Source organism: Acomys russatus, chromosome 14, assembly GCF_903995435.1.
Source record: "Acomys russatus chromosome 14, mAcoRus1.1, whole genome shotgun sequence".
NCBI lineage: Eukaryota > Metazoa > Chordata > Mammalia > Rodentia > Muridae > Acomys > Acomys russatus.
Genome location: NC_067150.1, coordinates 4,058,131 through 4,074,463, shown reverse-complemented (window position 1 = coordinate 4,074,463; position 16,333 = coordinate 4,058,131). Strand labels below are relative to the sequence as shown.

Genomic DNA, 16,333 nt, shown 5'->3' with positions numbered 1-16,333 from the left:
TGGTAAATGCAGTTATTGAAGAGAAACTTTCCTTCACTTAATTCTGAGCTGTATTAGTGGGTAAGAAGGGGAGCAGAAAATATTTTAGATCAAGGAGAAGTTTGCATTGGAAGAGTCAATCTCTACTGAGTACCTTCCAGGTTTTGAGGACTTCACCCATGGCGGTCCTCAGACCAGAATTGTATTATGTGATATCAACTAATGTGCCTACTGCTTCATAGTGAGTCACAAAAAGGGATCTTCTAATTTATTAGTGTCATGGACATCTGTGCCACCAGTCACTGATGTTACCTCTCAACTGCTTTGCTATGGAAAAAGACAAGGACATCATCACTGCAGCATGGCGATGGGACACTCTAAAGGGCCCTTCTAAGAGGGAAAACAATCATAATGAAACCCCCGCAGGGCATTGCTGGGCTTGCAGGTGGGCATGGAAGTCTCAGGGGCTTTCCTGGTACATACACACACACACACACACACACACACACACACACACACACACACACACACACACACTTCTGCAGGCACATATGTCTGTGCACAAGATGAACTGAAACTGAATTAAACATGAGTGTGTACCCAGCCAAGGAGAAATGAGAATTTCCCAAGGGGGAAGCTTGTGGCAGAGAACTTTGGGTGTATTGAACTTGAACAAATTGCAAGTTAGGAAAGAATCTGCAACTAAGCCTTTTACCACAGATTTTTAAAAAAGAGGCTAGGCAGTCTCTATGAACTCTCCCCCTGCCCCCGGCCCAGCCATTCCCAACAAAAACAGTGTTAAACATAATAAGGAAAACCAAGGCTAGACATCTGTAGTCCTAGTGTTCATAAGGATGAGACAGGTGCATTGCCGTAAGCATAAGGCTTTCTGAGCTACATAATTTTAAAAAACATTTTAATGAGCTTACAAAGCTTCCCTAAGTACAAAGGAACAAGACTCTATCAGTGGCAGTCAATTGAAAAGCAAACATTGAGTTGGGCATGGTGGTGCATGCTTTTTAATGTCAGCACTTGGGAGGCAGAGGCAGGTGGATATTTGTGAGTTCGAGGCTAGCCTGGTCTACAAAGTGAGTCCAGGACAACCAAGGCCACACAGAGAAACCCTGTCTCGAAAAACAAAAACAAACAAACAAACAAAGAAAGAAAAAGAAAAAAAGAAAAAGGAAAGAAAGAAAAGCAAACATTGAACTCAATCTATGAGGCTCTTATTTATTTTAATTATTAAATCCCTATCAATGACGAAGAATTTAAAATATAAAAAAGTAAAAGAAAAAAAATCACAAAGATGAGCAAGCAACAACAAAGCTAAGACATGACCAATCTATTTTGAAAACAAATCAAATGGAAACTTTGTAAGGACACTTTTTGCTCAATGTAAAACCAGAATGAACAGGTTAAAGAACCAATGGTAGGGCTGGAGAGCTAGGTCAATATTAAGAACACTAGTCACTCTAAGGTAAGATCTAAGTTCAGTTCCCAGCACCAAAGTTAGTCAGTTCCAGGGGATCTGATGCCCTCTTCTGGCCTCTGCAGGCATTTCATGTACATGGTGTCATGTAATCAGCGGTTCATACGCATACACATAAATGAAAATGCACAAATAAAGACATATTTCTCAAAGAGTTGACTACAGGCAAGTGAAGAGACCGCTGCAAAGCTTGAGGACAGATGTGGAAACTGGCCCTGAAAGATTCTGAGTAAGATAAAGTGAAGATAAAGTGAAGAACCAAAATAGAGGCTGAAAGAATAAGGGGCTATGATGAAGAATAAATTATTTTTTTCTTTGATCTTAGAAGAAGACAATCAAACAATTAAGAAAAACACTACAAAAGAGATGATTACTGAATTTTTTCAAAATAGAAGACAATTAACAAAAACAGGAAACAAAATTTCAATGTCTATTCCCCCCTCCAAAAAAAATAGTTCATTTAAAAACATTTTAGGCTTCTTAAAAGTAAGAAATAGAGGCCTGAAGGCAGTACATAATGTCTTAAAAACATGAGGATATTCATGCTAACCAAGAAAGTGCAGCCAGCAAAGAAGGTCTTAGAGGGTGAGTGGCAGAGATGCCTTTAGGTAAGGATCATTTTAGAATTTTTAAATTAATAGAATCCACCTAAATATTAATAGGAAGTTCTCAAATGTTTGGTTCCTCTCTCTCCTTCAAAGCCACCAGGACTTTGAAGAGCTTTTATTTGTTAGGCTGGCTCAGGAAACATTTGCCACAGTGAGACTTAAGGAAATATTTTAGCTATTGAGTCAGCTAAATCACATTTTAAAATATGTTTTCTGAAGAGAGTATGTTGACAGAATTATTATGATAATATTAGCAGCAACTTAAGATTTTTTAAATATCTCCTTTCTGTCAACACTAAAATTAATAATTTTAAGAGCCATATCACCTGGGGTGATTGAATAAGGGCAATCAAAATATCCACTTTCATAAAAACACTAGCACAAAACTGGCAAAATGAAAAATTTCAGAATCTTAACCGCTGGGATGTAGCTTAAAGGTAAAGTGCTTTGTTAGGATACGCAGTCCCTTGCTCCAGTCTCTAACCCTGAAAAGAAAAACATTCTACAAGTTAACCAAAGACATGCAGCAGCGATCTACCAAGGCATGTGTGTTGGGCCTGTGTGGCACATGATGAGGTCAGCAAATTCCGCGGACGTCAGCGTGGGCCTACTTACCTACTCTACTTTGGCTTCAAAGCAAGTTCCCTGGGCAGAAACAGTGCTGGGTGGGTTGTCGTGATGGTGGTAAGGTGTTCTGTAAGTCCATGGGTGATAGCTTGGGCAGAAGCATTATGTACAGGAAGTGCAAATTCATAACCAGCATTAAGCACCTGTCCTGTTAAGGATAAAATGGTGTCTTGTTCATGATGGGATGCAGCCGCTCGGCCACCCACTCCAAAATCATCTGAAAAAGTCCTCACGTGTCTCTGACATGATCCCAGACACTCATATCCCATATCCCTCCTGTTTATTTTCATGCTTCAAAAATGACCAAATAATTGTCTGCTATGAAGGGCTCTCTGAGTCATGGTCGGTACATCAGTCAGTTTGTTGTTGTTAACTTGCTTGGTTTTGGCTTTTTCATGACAGGGCTTCTCTGTGTAATAGCCTGGCTGTCCTGGAACTCTCTTTGCAGACCAGGCTGGCCTTGATCTTAAAGAGATCTGCCTGCCTCTGCTGCCTGAGTGCTAGGATTAAAGGTGTGCGCCGCCACAGCTGGCTTACATCAGCTGGTTTTTATGTTGGGCATATTTCACAAACCCATAAGCTTTCAGTGACAGCTCTACTGCGTGCACAATGCAGAAGACTTCAGGACAACACATGCAGCTGATGGAAGGCAGGTCAGAACACAGGCTTGGGGGCCTCATCGTGTTGTCTCTTCCCCATAGCAAACAAAATGTGTTACTCACAATCCCTCCTATGTCTAAGGAGGCTTAGACTTAATTCCCTGTAAGGTCACCTAGCAATTGTACAACCCGTTTTCTGGTGCAAAATGAGAGCCACACAACACATCCATCAAGATCAGAAATCCATTTCCTCCTGTCTCTTCTCAGTCACTCTTGGAGTCACGTGCAGGCTAGGGAGTGCTTTCTCATCTTGGGGTTAGACAGGCATTCGTACATAATTTATTACAGTTCTCTGCGTAACAGCCTGGCTGTCCTAGAACTCTGTGTGTAGACCAGGCTACAACTTTTTCTAGCTGTCACATCTCTATTGACTCCTTGGTACAGTCACGGAAAGACTTTATTTGGAAGTCCAGAGTTATTTTCAACATTCATTCTGTTTTTCAAGAAAAAACAAATGTTAAAAGCTAGGGCTGGAGAGATGACACAGTGGTCAAAAGCACAGGCTGTTTTCCCAGATGACCCAGGTTCAATCCTCAGGCCCCTCAAGGCTGCTCAGGACCCTCTGTAACTCCAGTTTCTGGGGATCTGGTGCCGTCTTCTGGCTTCCACCAGCACTGCATGCATTTGGTACACAGATGCAAGCAGGCAAAACACACACACACACACACACACACACACACACACACACACACATCAAATGTTTTTTTTAAAGAAAATAATTAAAAGCCAAATACTTTCTTTAAATTTATTTGAGAAAATAGTACGTATTACATTTCAGTAAGGACAGGGAAGGATTCCTAGTTTTTCCGCTTGAAAGTTGTTGGAAAACAAGTTACAGAGAATCCCATTGGCCTCCAAGGCATCTGCTTTCAAAATTAAGAATAGAATCAAGTGAAACGGTTTGCCCAGACAGGTTAAATTTTGTAAAAGCATTTTTCTGTGTAAACATTCATCTGTGGCCTGGACACCTCACCTTATTTCATGTTACATTACTGGTGTGTAGGTACACCCTGAGCATACAGTGCATATGTAGTAAGTACTTATGAAACAGAAGAACTGGAAAGCACTCCTAACAACCAAGCCAGCTCGTACTTTTCAGCTTTTTGGTGACATGATGCAAGAAGGGGTCATATTCCAACTGGTAGATTCCTTGGAAAAAGTAGTAGTGGCCTGAAATGGGAAAAAATTCATTCTTTAATTCTTACTTTGTGTTTCTTTAAAACGTAGAGATGTTTTTAAAAGATTATCTAGATGACAAAAGGTGTGATTTGAAATGTCAGTGTTGGGGAGCCTTGGCAGTATGTTCTGCCTGCTCTGCTGTTCGTCCCTCAGCCAGTCGCTCTCTGGGTGGAAATCTCAAGAGAGGACAGGGTCAGGCACAGAGGGATGGGTCATGGAGGAGGACTAGGCTAGGGAGAGGTCAAGTTTGTTTTTGAATCTTGGTCCAGTCAGCAGGAGAGAGGAAGGGACAAAATGGGGATTTCTGTTCTTGTTAAACATGTCCTGCAGCACATTTCCCATTTCACACAATGTGGGCTGTATCATTGCAGGGCAGCACTGGTGGGCAAGTTTCTTCAAGCTGAAGTTGAACATATCCACAGCACAAACTGGAGCAGTGCACACCCCACCCCGAACCCAGACTGCGTTATTGTACTTTAAAATATGATTGCTAGTATCTTCCAAGCCCACTTACTTTTGTAATAGAAGACTGCGTCGACGTTAGGCATAACTCCTGGGAATTGTGAGGAAATCAGTTTCGGGTAAGCAGGGTCCATGAGGTATTGTTTCACATCATACCTGTGGGAGAAAGCAGCCGGCAGGAGAATGAGAAGGTGCACTTCACAGCCCGGAGCCCTGACAGTGTTCTCAATCTACTGATGAAAAATTCAAAGACGGAACGATTGGTTCTCCCCGCATCACCATGGAAGTCTGAACCTGAGCTCTGTGACTCCAATCTCCCGCCCTCACAGTGCTTGCTTACTGCTCAGGTCCTTCCCACGCAGCCTGACACTGAAGAGGGTTGACCTGTGACAGCCCTCACTGGCCCAATGACTTAATTGCTGATCACTATTTTTGAAAACCTTTTCTAGAAAGACACAAATCAATGATACCCACTTGCCCCCCGTGGCAAAGAGGAAGGGGGGACATAAAAGCTGCAGGGTTGAAGGGTTTTAAACATCGATGTTAGAGAGAAAGGAAAAGCAAAACACATCATGCATCATGTCCAAACCAGAGAGTGAGGGCCCTGCATCTCCATGAAGTTCCTTTTGGTCCTGAGTGGAAAGTTTCCTATAGACGTCCAAGTGACATTTGAACATGTTTGTTATCTCATTTTTCACTCAGTTCAGTTCTCCCACCATTGCTTGCCTGACACTAGATCTCTGGTGGTTAGAACAAGGAAATGTCTTGGTCTCTTGGAAGTGTAAAACTTAGACAAAATTTAAGAATATCAGATTACAGTAAGTTATACCTTTTTGTCACCTCTCCGGGAAACCTTATCAGGTAAAACCACAAGTCCTGTTTCTCAAGCAAGGCTAAACTTGGCAGATCAATTTATGTCACAAATATGTGGCATTCAGTTGAAATTACACATTGAATTTTAAGTACTCAAGAAAACAGATCTAGCCAATGGACAGGACATTCTCCACAGTTGAGTGGAGAGTGGGGTATGACTTTCACATGTACTCTGGTGCCTCATATCTGACCACGTCCCCTGAATGGGGAGACCTGGCGGCACTCAGAGGAAGGATAGCAGGCTACCAAGAAGAGACTTGATACCCTATGAGCATATACGGGGGAGGAGGTCATCCTCAGTCACAGTCATAGGGGAGGGGAGTAAGGGGAAAATGGGAGGGAGGGAGGAATGGGAGGATATAAGGGAGGGGATAACCATTGAGATGTAATATGAATAAATTAATAAAATAAAATTAAAAAAAGAAAACAGAGGCTTTACTACCTTCGTCTATTCTGTTATGTCTATGTGAAGCATGCAAACAGTGCTGCTCAGGACTGTCTTCCTCAGGAGAGGAGAGGGACGATCTCGGTCCCTTCATCATCAGGTAAGTAGGGCAGACAGCCACTCTGATGAACTGCTGGCCTCCCTCTGGCTCTCTGTCACTCAGAGGATAGCTTCCTCATTTTGTCTGTGGGTCCACGACTATAGAAAGGAGTCCTGGAGTCCAGACACTCCCCAAGATGAAATTATATCAGAAACCAAAGGCCTAGGGAAAAGACCAGCTTGGCTATTTCAGACTCATGTGCTCCTGCTGCCTCTCCCAAGAAAGACAAAGGTATTTGTATCTTTCATAGAAAATTTGCCTTCTGGAAAATTCTGTGCCTGTTTTTTACAAATCTTAACAAAGTACCAACCATTGGACCTCACCTCCAATATTGTTTATCTACAAAGAAGTAGACCTTAAGGCGAAATGGGTCAAAGACAGCTGCATCGATCTTCTTCACGGACTCAGGGAAGCCCAGAGAATAGATGCTTCTGGGGTAGTGTGGCTGCGGCACTAGGTCGGTAATCAACCAGTACTTGTCATCTATGAGGGCAAACACAAAGGGCACAACAGAATCTCACCAAAATGATAGTACAAACACTGGCTTACTATAGTACACCTCTCTTGTGTAGAGCTCTAAAATTAGTTTTGCCTTATTTGTGCTGGGGGTGGGAGTAGGGGTGGGGGCGTCAAACCTGAGGCTCCATCCATGGTAAATAGATCCTCTGTCATTGAGAAATGTCACTCCACCTTGTTTTTTGTTCTCAATCACTGCCTTACTTCCTGTGGCTCTATGGTTGTTTTGTTTTTTAAAGTGTCATTATCTCATATTTTATTCACCTTTCCTGAAGATGTGCACTTCCTGTACAGCTGGGCTGGTACAGTTAGCTTACAGTTCAGAGCCATGAGTACAAAAGCCTAGAGCCTTGGTTTAGTCTCTGTACATGAGGTGGCATAGCATCCTTTACCTACTCTTCTCCATAAAGTGTTCTCGGTGGCAGAACAAAGCATTATAATTACCTTTAAAAAGAAAAAGTTGGTTTCTGCCTTCGATTTCATAAGCAGCTTGAATACCAGATGGGATGCTTGGCCACATGGAAGAAATTGAGGTAACGTTGGTGGCTGAACTCCCAGGCAGCTTCCACCAGAGGAATCTGATGTGAAATACATTGAGTGTGTGTGAGAAATTGCTGTAGACTCATGTTCTTCAAAACACAAATGGAAGGAACTTGTGAAATGGTTCCATATTTCTTTGTTTTCACACCCTATTACATAAGTTTCTGTGTGAGAGCACAGTGGATCTTCACCAGTTCTGATAACTACAATGACTTAAACAGGAAACCCAAAGCAGAAATACCCAGATCTGGACTCTCAGGGTCTGAGGTTCTAGTCTGCTCCCAACCTGTCAGCCGCTTGTACATGGAAGAAGTCGTTGTTTTATCAGCTCAAAATGGGAGCATCTGTCCTAGCTCCCACATGCTAGCTTTCCCCCACTGCCCTCCCCCAGCCCAACTCCTGCCTCCATCTCTGTCCAAGACTCAGAAACCGGGAGTCATTCTGGAATTCTCCATGTGCTCAAAGAAGTCTACCCAGGAGTTTTTCAAAGCCTTAATCCCAGATGTGTGTGTGTGTGTGTGTGTGTGTGTGTGTGTGTGTGTGTGTGTGTGTGTGCGCGCTTGGGTGTGTTTCATGAATACGTATATGTGTTTGTGCACATGCATGTGGAGGCCCCTTTCCTTATCTTTGAGTCATGTGTTCTCCTTGAACCTGGAGCTTTTTGAATGGCTCAGACTCCACAAGCCCCAGCAGTCATATTCTCCTTCCCTGCACTGGGGCCTCCAGTGGGCTCAGCTGTGCCCAGACATTTCTGTGTGGTAACTGGGGATTTAACTCCGGTCTTTGTGTTTGAACACTGAGCGCTTTGCCAAAAGAACCATGTTGCAGCCCCTGAGACCGCATCATTTTTTTTTTTTTTTTTTACCTATGACAAAATAGCCGGGCTTTTCCATTTCCTGCTTTTTAACTCCACACATGCACGTTCTAGTCAACAGAAGCAGCATCATGCAGTTCCCTGCTTCAAAAATCTAGGATCTGGTATGGACCTAGACCCACAATCTCCTTGTGGGTCCCATAACATGGGGAGTAGGGACTACTTCTGACATGGACTCTGGTGCCCACTCATGGGTCACTTCCCCCTGGCCACAGAGGAAGAGGATATAGACAGTCCAGATGAGACAGGATAGGCTGAGGTCAGATGTTAGGGGAGGAGGGCTCCCGTTTCTGAGGACTAGGGGAGGGAGGGAGGGAGGGGATGTGAGAGAGGGCGGGTAGGGTCAGGTGGTGACTACAATCGGGATGTAAAGTGAGCAAATGAAAAATAAAAAAATTTAAAAACAGCAACAGCAAATGTAAGATATCTCCATAACTTGGGATTCAAGTCCAAGTGTCTGCCCTACAGGCTTTATCTACATCCTATAAAATGTTTCCTGAGAGAAAAACAAAAGAAAAACAGATGTAACCACACAGCCCCCAACACTGGTTAGATAAAAAAAGAAATCATACCGGTCTTTAAAGAAAAAGATTTTATCTCCCACTGTTGTGACAGCATCAAAGCTCAAACTTTGGTGACAGACAGTTGACAGTGGAGTGCCAGGATTTGCTGAGGGTAGGTTTCTCACTGGGGCTCCTGAAAATATATTTTGATGTTCATTTGGGGAAACTTTGTAAGGGGAAGAGCTACTCATTCTAAATATTCTGCTTCTTAATGGAAAATTCAAAGCATCACGTTTCCTATGAAATTCATGGGAAGCATGCTCCGAGGACTTTGACCCCCTTAGTTGTAGCATCACGGAAGAGAATAACTGAATTCCCTTTCTCTGATGCCCCTGTCAGTAGAGCAGTGGTGACACTGTTAGAAAACTTTACCAATGTGAGGCCAAATGAAGACAGTGCCTGTGCAGCCTATCTCACCATGTACACAGAGGGCTCAAAACGAGATAATAAAGTTTCCCAAACCTAGACATGGCATTATTCATAAGGGTGTGTGGAATTGTACGGCAAACGATGAGGTTCAGCTTACCATAGAGGTACTGAATGTTACGTATGTCGTCAGTAGAGAGGCGAAATGCGTTGGGGTCAAGATACCTGTAGGTGGGGTACATTATTGACTGTGGATTATTGGAGTGCTGGAGCCCCAAGGAATGGCCAAGCTCATGAACAGCAACAAGAAACAGGTTTGTGCCTAAGAGGAAACAAGGTAAAAGAATAAAACTGTGAAATAGACTATCCGTTTTTGTTTAACTCACACCAAATTGTATGTGTTCATAGGCCCCATGTGATGTTCTGATGTCTACACTCATTGCATAGTGTTCAAGACAGCATGCATTTATTTATCTCCTCAAATTCATATCATTCATTTGTGGCAAAATACTCACAATCCTTTCTTCCAGCCTTTTGAAGTAAACAGTCCACTACTGCTGTCTATAGTTGCATGGCTGTGCCATAGTGCCAAGAACGGACCTCCATGGTCCCAAGTGTAACTTAGTGTCAATGGATCAACTATTACCCACCCACACCTTCCCTCTCTCCCCAATAACCATTCTGCTCTCAGCATTTATGAGATGAACTTTTCTCATGTCTCAATATGAATGAGATAATGGGGTAATCATCTTCCTATACTGACCTTTTTACACATAGTCCAGTTCCACCCATGTGATAGGAGTCCACCCTTTAATGGCTAAGCATCACCCCACTATGACACATGAGTGCAGGTGCCTGCAGAGGCCAGAGTCATTGGGTCTGTGTGGAGCTGGAGATACAGGCAAGAGTGAGCTGCCCAACCTGGGTGCTAGGAACGGAACCTAGGGGCTCTACAAGGTCAGTGTGCTCTCTTAACCTCTGAGCCATCTCTCCAGCCCATTGCCTTGCAGTTTTAAAGAAGATAATACAACACCTAACACATTAAAAGGGAGCATTTAAGAATCTTCCTTTGCTTATTTCCCCACTCTCTCAAACGGCATTTCTCAGCCTCAGAATTGTTGACATTAGAAGCTTTGCAAGTGTTGCCAGAGCAGTTCTCTGTTGTAGGCATTTAGAGATCTCTACTTGTACCGCTCTTTGGAATTACCAATATCCACTTCTGTTTTCAACTAAGAATGTCCGAAAATGTCCCTGTGGAGCCAAAATGCTCTACAATTATGGACCATTTCATTGGCAGACAAATGGAATACATTCTGGCATGAACGTTTCTATACCTGATTCCAAATAAAATTAAAGGCACCACTTTACTTTTGATAACGTGTAATTAAAAGAAATGAACTTTAGAGCCAAGCAGCTGGGCTGTGAATATGAGCTCGAGCACTTAACTTGTTTGTTTGACCTTGCTGCTGGTGCTTTGATGTGACTGGGGAGTACAGTGGCTTCTCAGGCCTTATGGTGCCTGGACCTAGTAAAAGATGCTTTCTAGACACTATATCCTTGCTAAATTTTGACAAACAGTAAAGTTAGAATAGAGTCCTGGGACTTGGAAAATGATTTCTTTCATTCATTCATTCATTCATTCATTCATTCAGGAAAATGACTTAGGAGGACTATGAGTTCAAGGCCAGCCTGGGCCACATACAGAAGTTTCAAAAGCACCTTTTTAAAAAAAGAAGTCAAATAAATTTAAAAATAAGTCCAAGAGCCAATAATACATGACCTAGTCCTGCTTTTGCACAAACTTGCCACCAACTCTTGCTTGGTCTCCTGCTTAGGTGAGAGCAGCTGCATTGATTTGCATTTCTAGGGCCCATTTTCACTTGATGAAAAGCTTACAGCTAGTCCCAAAATAATCCTGAAAAACTCAGACCCATTAAGCATATCTGGTTGAAAATTAGTAGTTTAGCAAGTACTAAACCATGCATGATGTACCTCTACAGCCTTCAAAATGTCCTTATCAAAAAATCATAAGCTTTAGGCTATATGTCAGACTCAAAGCTTTAGGCTATGTGTTTACCTTCCTGGTAGATATGGGATATGGAAAAATATATCTATACATCACATGAAAAACCAGCCAGAGAAGGGGCATTCAGAGTGGACAGACCACATTCTTGAATTTCTCCCTATGTTTTCCACATGGATGAATTGCATAACTGAGGATTTCCAAAAGATATTAGAAAAGCTACTGAGATGATGGGTTCAAATTTCTTATACTGTAGATTGCCTCCAATAATAACAATAGTAATAATTAATAAGGTAACATCATTCCCCATTATTTGAGTAGGAAAGTGATTGATTGGATATTCTAAAAATGGTATCCAAAGTTCACATAAGGCTCTATGACTACACGTGAGCTTGTATTTCTCCAGAGGGATCTCTAAATTTTCTATAATTATCTTTTCAGGTCTCTGTGAAACTAATAAATTGTCAACATACAAAGAATCACACAGAGTTAGTGTTTGCTTTTAAGTTTATAGGTTTTACTGGTCAAAACCCAATTAACAACTTATACTTTTTCAAGAGCTTACTGTATAGAACTTGCTCGTGGAATCTTGGCGACCCTTGGAGAGGATCTCTACCATAAACAATCCAGCACCCCTGATTTACAGCAAGGAAAAATGGACTAAATACATAAACTCAGAATTTGTTATTTCTTTTGTTATAATCTTTTGTCAGAATATATTCTTTTGAGATAATGACCTATCTTAAATTTCATTTTAGTTTTCATTTATCTCTCTCTCCTACCTTGGTAACTTTTGGTCCAGGTTTCTGCCTCATCAAAATGTGCATCTCCTTGAATACCGGGTCCAGGGTAAAAAGCATGGGCTAAGGTACCACCTCTGCCATCAAAAGAACTGTAGTCTCCATGAGCTTTTCAAAATGAAAGACAGTCATTATTCAGATACATCTGGCACATGAAAGATGATGACAACAACACAGGGCATCACATATGGTGGCATCATATGGTGAATGATGACTTCATACAGGGTGACAAATGACACAGGTGAAGTTCAAGTTGCGTACCTCCATATGCAAAAAGTATCATAATGTCAGCCTGGCCTTTGTAAATCTTTCTGAATTTCAGAGTCGTCACATCACTCCAGACTTGAAAAGCTTTCTGAAATATGTAGTCAACATCCTCACGCTTCATGTCAGGAGTGTAATTAAAGATCCTGTGTTAGAGAAAGAGAAGGAAACAAATACGACACCATTGCTTAATTTTGACTTTTCCAGTCTCTCAGTTCTGCATCCATGCCTGCAGGAAGAACTTCCTTGCAAACTGACAATCTAGGTGAGGATAATTTGTTAAAGTTTGAAACCATTTTTTCTTTGGAAAACTCTCTCTCTTTCTCATTTGTATGGGTTTTTGGGGGCCTTGAGACAGGGCTTCTCTGTGTAGCCTTGGCTGTTGTGGATTTGCTTTGTAGCCCAGGCTGGCCTCGAATTCACAGAGATCTGCCCGACTCTGCCTTCTGAGTGCTGGGATTACAAGCATATGCCACCACGCCTCAGCTCTTTGGGAAACTTTCCTATAATCAAAATGTAATTTAATTTCCTCTTATTTATAACTTACTAGTAATTATTGTGAAGCATTTACTTTCATAGACATAAATATCCATGGCACCAAAACTCTGCATTTATTCATCTTTAATAATATACAGACCTTTTATTTGTATTAATTCAATTTTCATTTTGTTTCTTTGCAGCTCTTCTGCTCTGCTCAGTGATCAAATTACCTCATAGAGATAATAAGTGTGTGTGTGTGTGTGTGTGTGTGTGTGTGTGTGTGTAGTTGTGAATGCATGTAAAGGTGTGTGAGGGCTGTTGTGCATGTAGTGTGTGGATGCATGGAGAGGTGTGAAGCTGACTCACACCCAATCATGATCCACTCTATTTATTGAGGCAATGTCCCTCAATCAAAACCAAACACCCCTGATTCCACTAGTCTGGCTAGCCTATCTCTGTCTCACATGTACCAGGATTACAGGTAGCTACCATGCCTGTCTGGTTCTACACAGATTCTTGGAATCTAAACTCTGATGCCCATGGTTGTTTGACATGCACTTTCTCCACTGAGCCATCAGGCCAGTGTGGAGATAAGGAATATGTTTGTATTAACAACTCACAGACTTAGAAACTTTGTAGCTAAATGTTTCTGGTTTCTAGAAGCCACACCCACAGGAAAGTACAAGAATTCCCCAGGGCACACGCTGACATTACCTGTAGGTGAGGTGACGTTTCGTCCACCTTGACCTCCAGGGCACTGTTCTAAGATGCTGTACATCTGGCATTCCACATCGAGGAGTGTGCATTATCCTGAGGGTTGGGGTGTCCAGTTGCCCAGTTGCTTCTAGCCCAAAGAACTCCTGCATTTCCTGGATTTTTTCTTCTAGAAAGTTTCTGTTGGTTTTTGTTTTTGTTTTTGCCATTGGACTTCTGTCATCTTCAAAGCCATAAAAGTGTGTCAAGTACCTCTAGACAAAACACAAGCATTGAACACAACTGTACGCAGCCCGGTTTCTGTCGGGAGCCCTGCAAACATGCTCAGCACCACACTGCTGTTCCCAAACCAGTTGTTTTAGTCACATGATACATTATTATTATTTAGAGAAGCAATTACAAGGAGGGAAAAATTAACTTCCTATACTATTTAAAACATTGTAGATGATTACCAAAAATCCCCCCAGGAAAAACTTCTATTATTCTGCTTCTTCAGACTTGCTTCTAGACTGTTAGAAGCCATTTTAGCACCTAGTGTTTAAGGCTGCACTTTAAGTGGCAAAATCTTTGTTGTTAGGATGTTTAAACCATTTAGGTTGGCATCAAAACCTTACTTGCTTGAGGAGTTTGTGTAGAGGTTGAGCACTTGCCTAGCATGCTAGCAGATCTGGGGTTGGTCCCCACACAAGGGAAAGTATAATCACAGTAGGAAACATGGGTAAATTAAAAGTCAAAGCAATGTTAGGAACTAGACCCAGTTGCCGAGGAGGCTGATGGAGAAGGACCTAAGTCCACAAGTTTAAGACCAGACTAGACAACACAGCAATGCACTGTCTCAAAAAGGAATGGAAATAATTTTAGAAAATAAGAGCTCAAGTTTGTTTAATTAAGAAAGGTAAGATTTTTCTTCAAACCTTATTTAAACCTGTTTATGAATAAATATCTGAGATAAATGAACATGGAGGCACCATGTGGAACTATCATAGCAACTTGAAATGACCACAAGGATTAAGCAATGTCCAAATCTCACATCATTAATGGACACTAAATTACTTCTACAAATAAAAGACAAATGGGGTGGAAGACCGACACACAACACTCTATCAGAAATGTAGCCCAATTATGTTGAGCTAAAATTATTTAACCAAAGATTTTTGTAGATGGTACAATTATTCACTAATTTAATGACATTCTCTCAAAACCATCATTTCATTTTTATAATCCTCTATGGAAAAAAACACGCTGAAAAGAAAGCAGCTACCTATACTGATTCTCAAATCAAATCTCTTCTTCAAAATAACACTTGCCAATTCAGTAGCTCTGCTCTTACAGACACAGCCTGGCGGGAGTAGTGCAAGCCTGTCAGTACTTACTTTAGCAAACTCTGCCTCCTTCACAGGGTCTACAGAGTCGGCCCTGGAGGCAGATACCTGTAAGACCGCAATCAGCATGAGAAACTTCATTGTGCCCTGGTGCCTTTCAGCAGAGGCCAGCTCTTCAATCTGCTCTCTGTCTGTCTCTCACTGCAAGTTCCCTTAAAGTCCCACTTTATATAACCCTTTAGGCAGGATCTGTGACCATGAAATCCTCCAAGTGACTCACAGTTGATATCATCCTTTGCTTTGCTTCAGAATCACGTGAACTAACAGCAGGTCAAGCCACCATCTAACTCATCGCTCACCTAGACATCTCTAGCGTATTTCTTCCAAATGAGCAGTGAGCCTTAGCTTCTACATTCTTTAATATAAATGAAGGTAAGACAAAACAAACAACAACTGAAAGTGTACCGAAAATATAAAGATAACCCCATTAGTGATGTTTTGGAAAACTTGGTATGCAATTCTCTTTACAATACTTTTAAAATACCCATTATAGATGAAGTGCTTTAAAGTAAATTTTAAAAGAATGTGTGAAGAAAAAAATTTTTTTGCTAGTGTACATGAATTCTTTATTTGTTTACAACTTTAAATATTTGTTTAAATACAAGAGAAAGTTCATCATCGCCTGCTTTGATGCTTGCTCTATGGGCAGGCTGAGGTCCTTACGTGGATTGAGATCTCAGACACCAGGTGTCTGGAAAGATTCTGGAGCTCACTTCCTTATCTCCCATGCTGCCTAGGGTGGGCACCTGGGCTCAGCAACCCAACCCGTACCATTTCCACATCTTCACCTCTCAGACCATGAAGTATTCCCAGAGTGGAAACATTAAAAAGTCAAGGAATAAAACTCCCAAAGCAGAGTTTTGGAAAGAGGCTGCTATGTGGGCAGAGGTTGTGCTCAACACTCCTTTAAACCCACCACAGGCAGTGTCTATATGGAGAGTCATAGACGTACAAGTGGGTTCTAACTCCCTCCAATGCCCCCGGGCTGGGACTTGCTAGTTACATCCTAGTGTTGATTTTAATTATTTTTTTAGGGGCCTGTGAGATGACTGAGCAGGCAAAGGCCCTTGCCCCAAACCCGATGAGCTGAGTTTAACTTCCAGGAAAGTGCACAGTGGAAGGTGAGAGCACCTGCTATGTCATGCATGCACACAGAGACAACAAAGAAACAAACGAACACTTATTTTCAGGGTTATCACACAAAACAGCACATCCAGTATGGTTTATATGTATCTTGTGCTTTGTTCTCATCTGTTCCTCTTTCCTAAAGCTTTTAGAGGTTTGGGCTCTTCTCAGATAGGAAGAGAAAGAGTACCACCCCCACCCCCCCCCCCCCCCACCCACCCCACTACACTATCCCTGGGTCCTTACCAACCCTTGCCCCTTTCAT

At 41.9% G+C, this 16,333-nt stretch overlaps 1 protein-coding gene across 1 annotated transcript; it reads right to left on the bottom strand.

The window, feature by feature from the left end:
- Window positions 1-4,323: 4,323 nt before the first annotated feature.
- Mmp12 (matrix metallopeptidase 12) lies at window positions 4,324-15,077 on the bottom strand. Its single transcript, XM_051155887.1, has 10 exons — window positions 14,935-15,077; window positions 13,562-13,815; window positions 12,365-12,513; window positions 12,086-12,211; window positions 9,441-9,602; window positions 8,924-9,047; window positions 7,382-7,515; window positions 6,745-6,904; window positions 5,056-5,159; window positions 4,324-4,532 (listed from the first exon to the last, which is right to left on the bottom strand). The coding sequence occupies exons 1-10, from the start codon at window positions 15,022-15,024 to the stop codon at window positions 4,432-4,434; spliced, it is 1,404 nt and encodes a 467-aa protein (XP_051011844.1). The 5' UTR covers window positions 15,025-15,077; the 3' UTR covers window positions 4,324-4,431.
- Window positions 15,078-16,333: the final 1,256 nt, after the last annotated feature.

What these genes read in the sequence shown, in the direction of transcription:
- Mmp12 (XM_051155887.1), bottom strand. Translation starts at nt 15,024, where the DNA reads ATGAAGTTTCTCATGCTGATTGCGGTCTTACAGGTATCTGCCTCCAGG. An exon ending in CTGGACCAAAAGTTACCAAG is followed by an intron (nt 9,603 to 12,085) that starts GTAGGAGAGAGA and finishes GTTTCCTCTTAG; the next exon opens with GCACAAACCTGTTTCTTGTT. An exon ending in CCAACTTTTTCTTTTTAAAG is followed by an intron (nt 6,905 to 7,381) that starts GTAATTATAATG and finishes TTGCCCTCATAG; the next exon opens with ATGACAAGTACTGGTTGATT.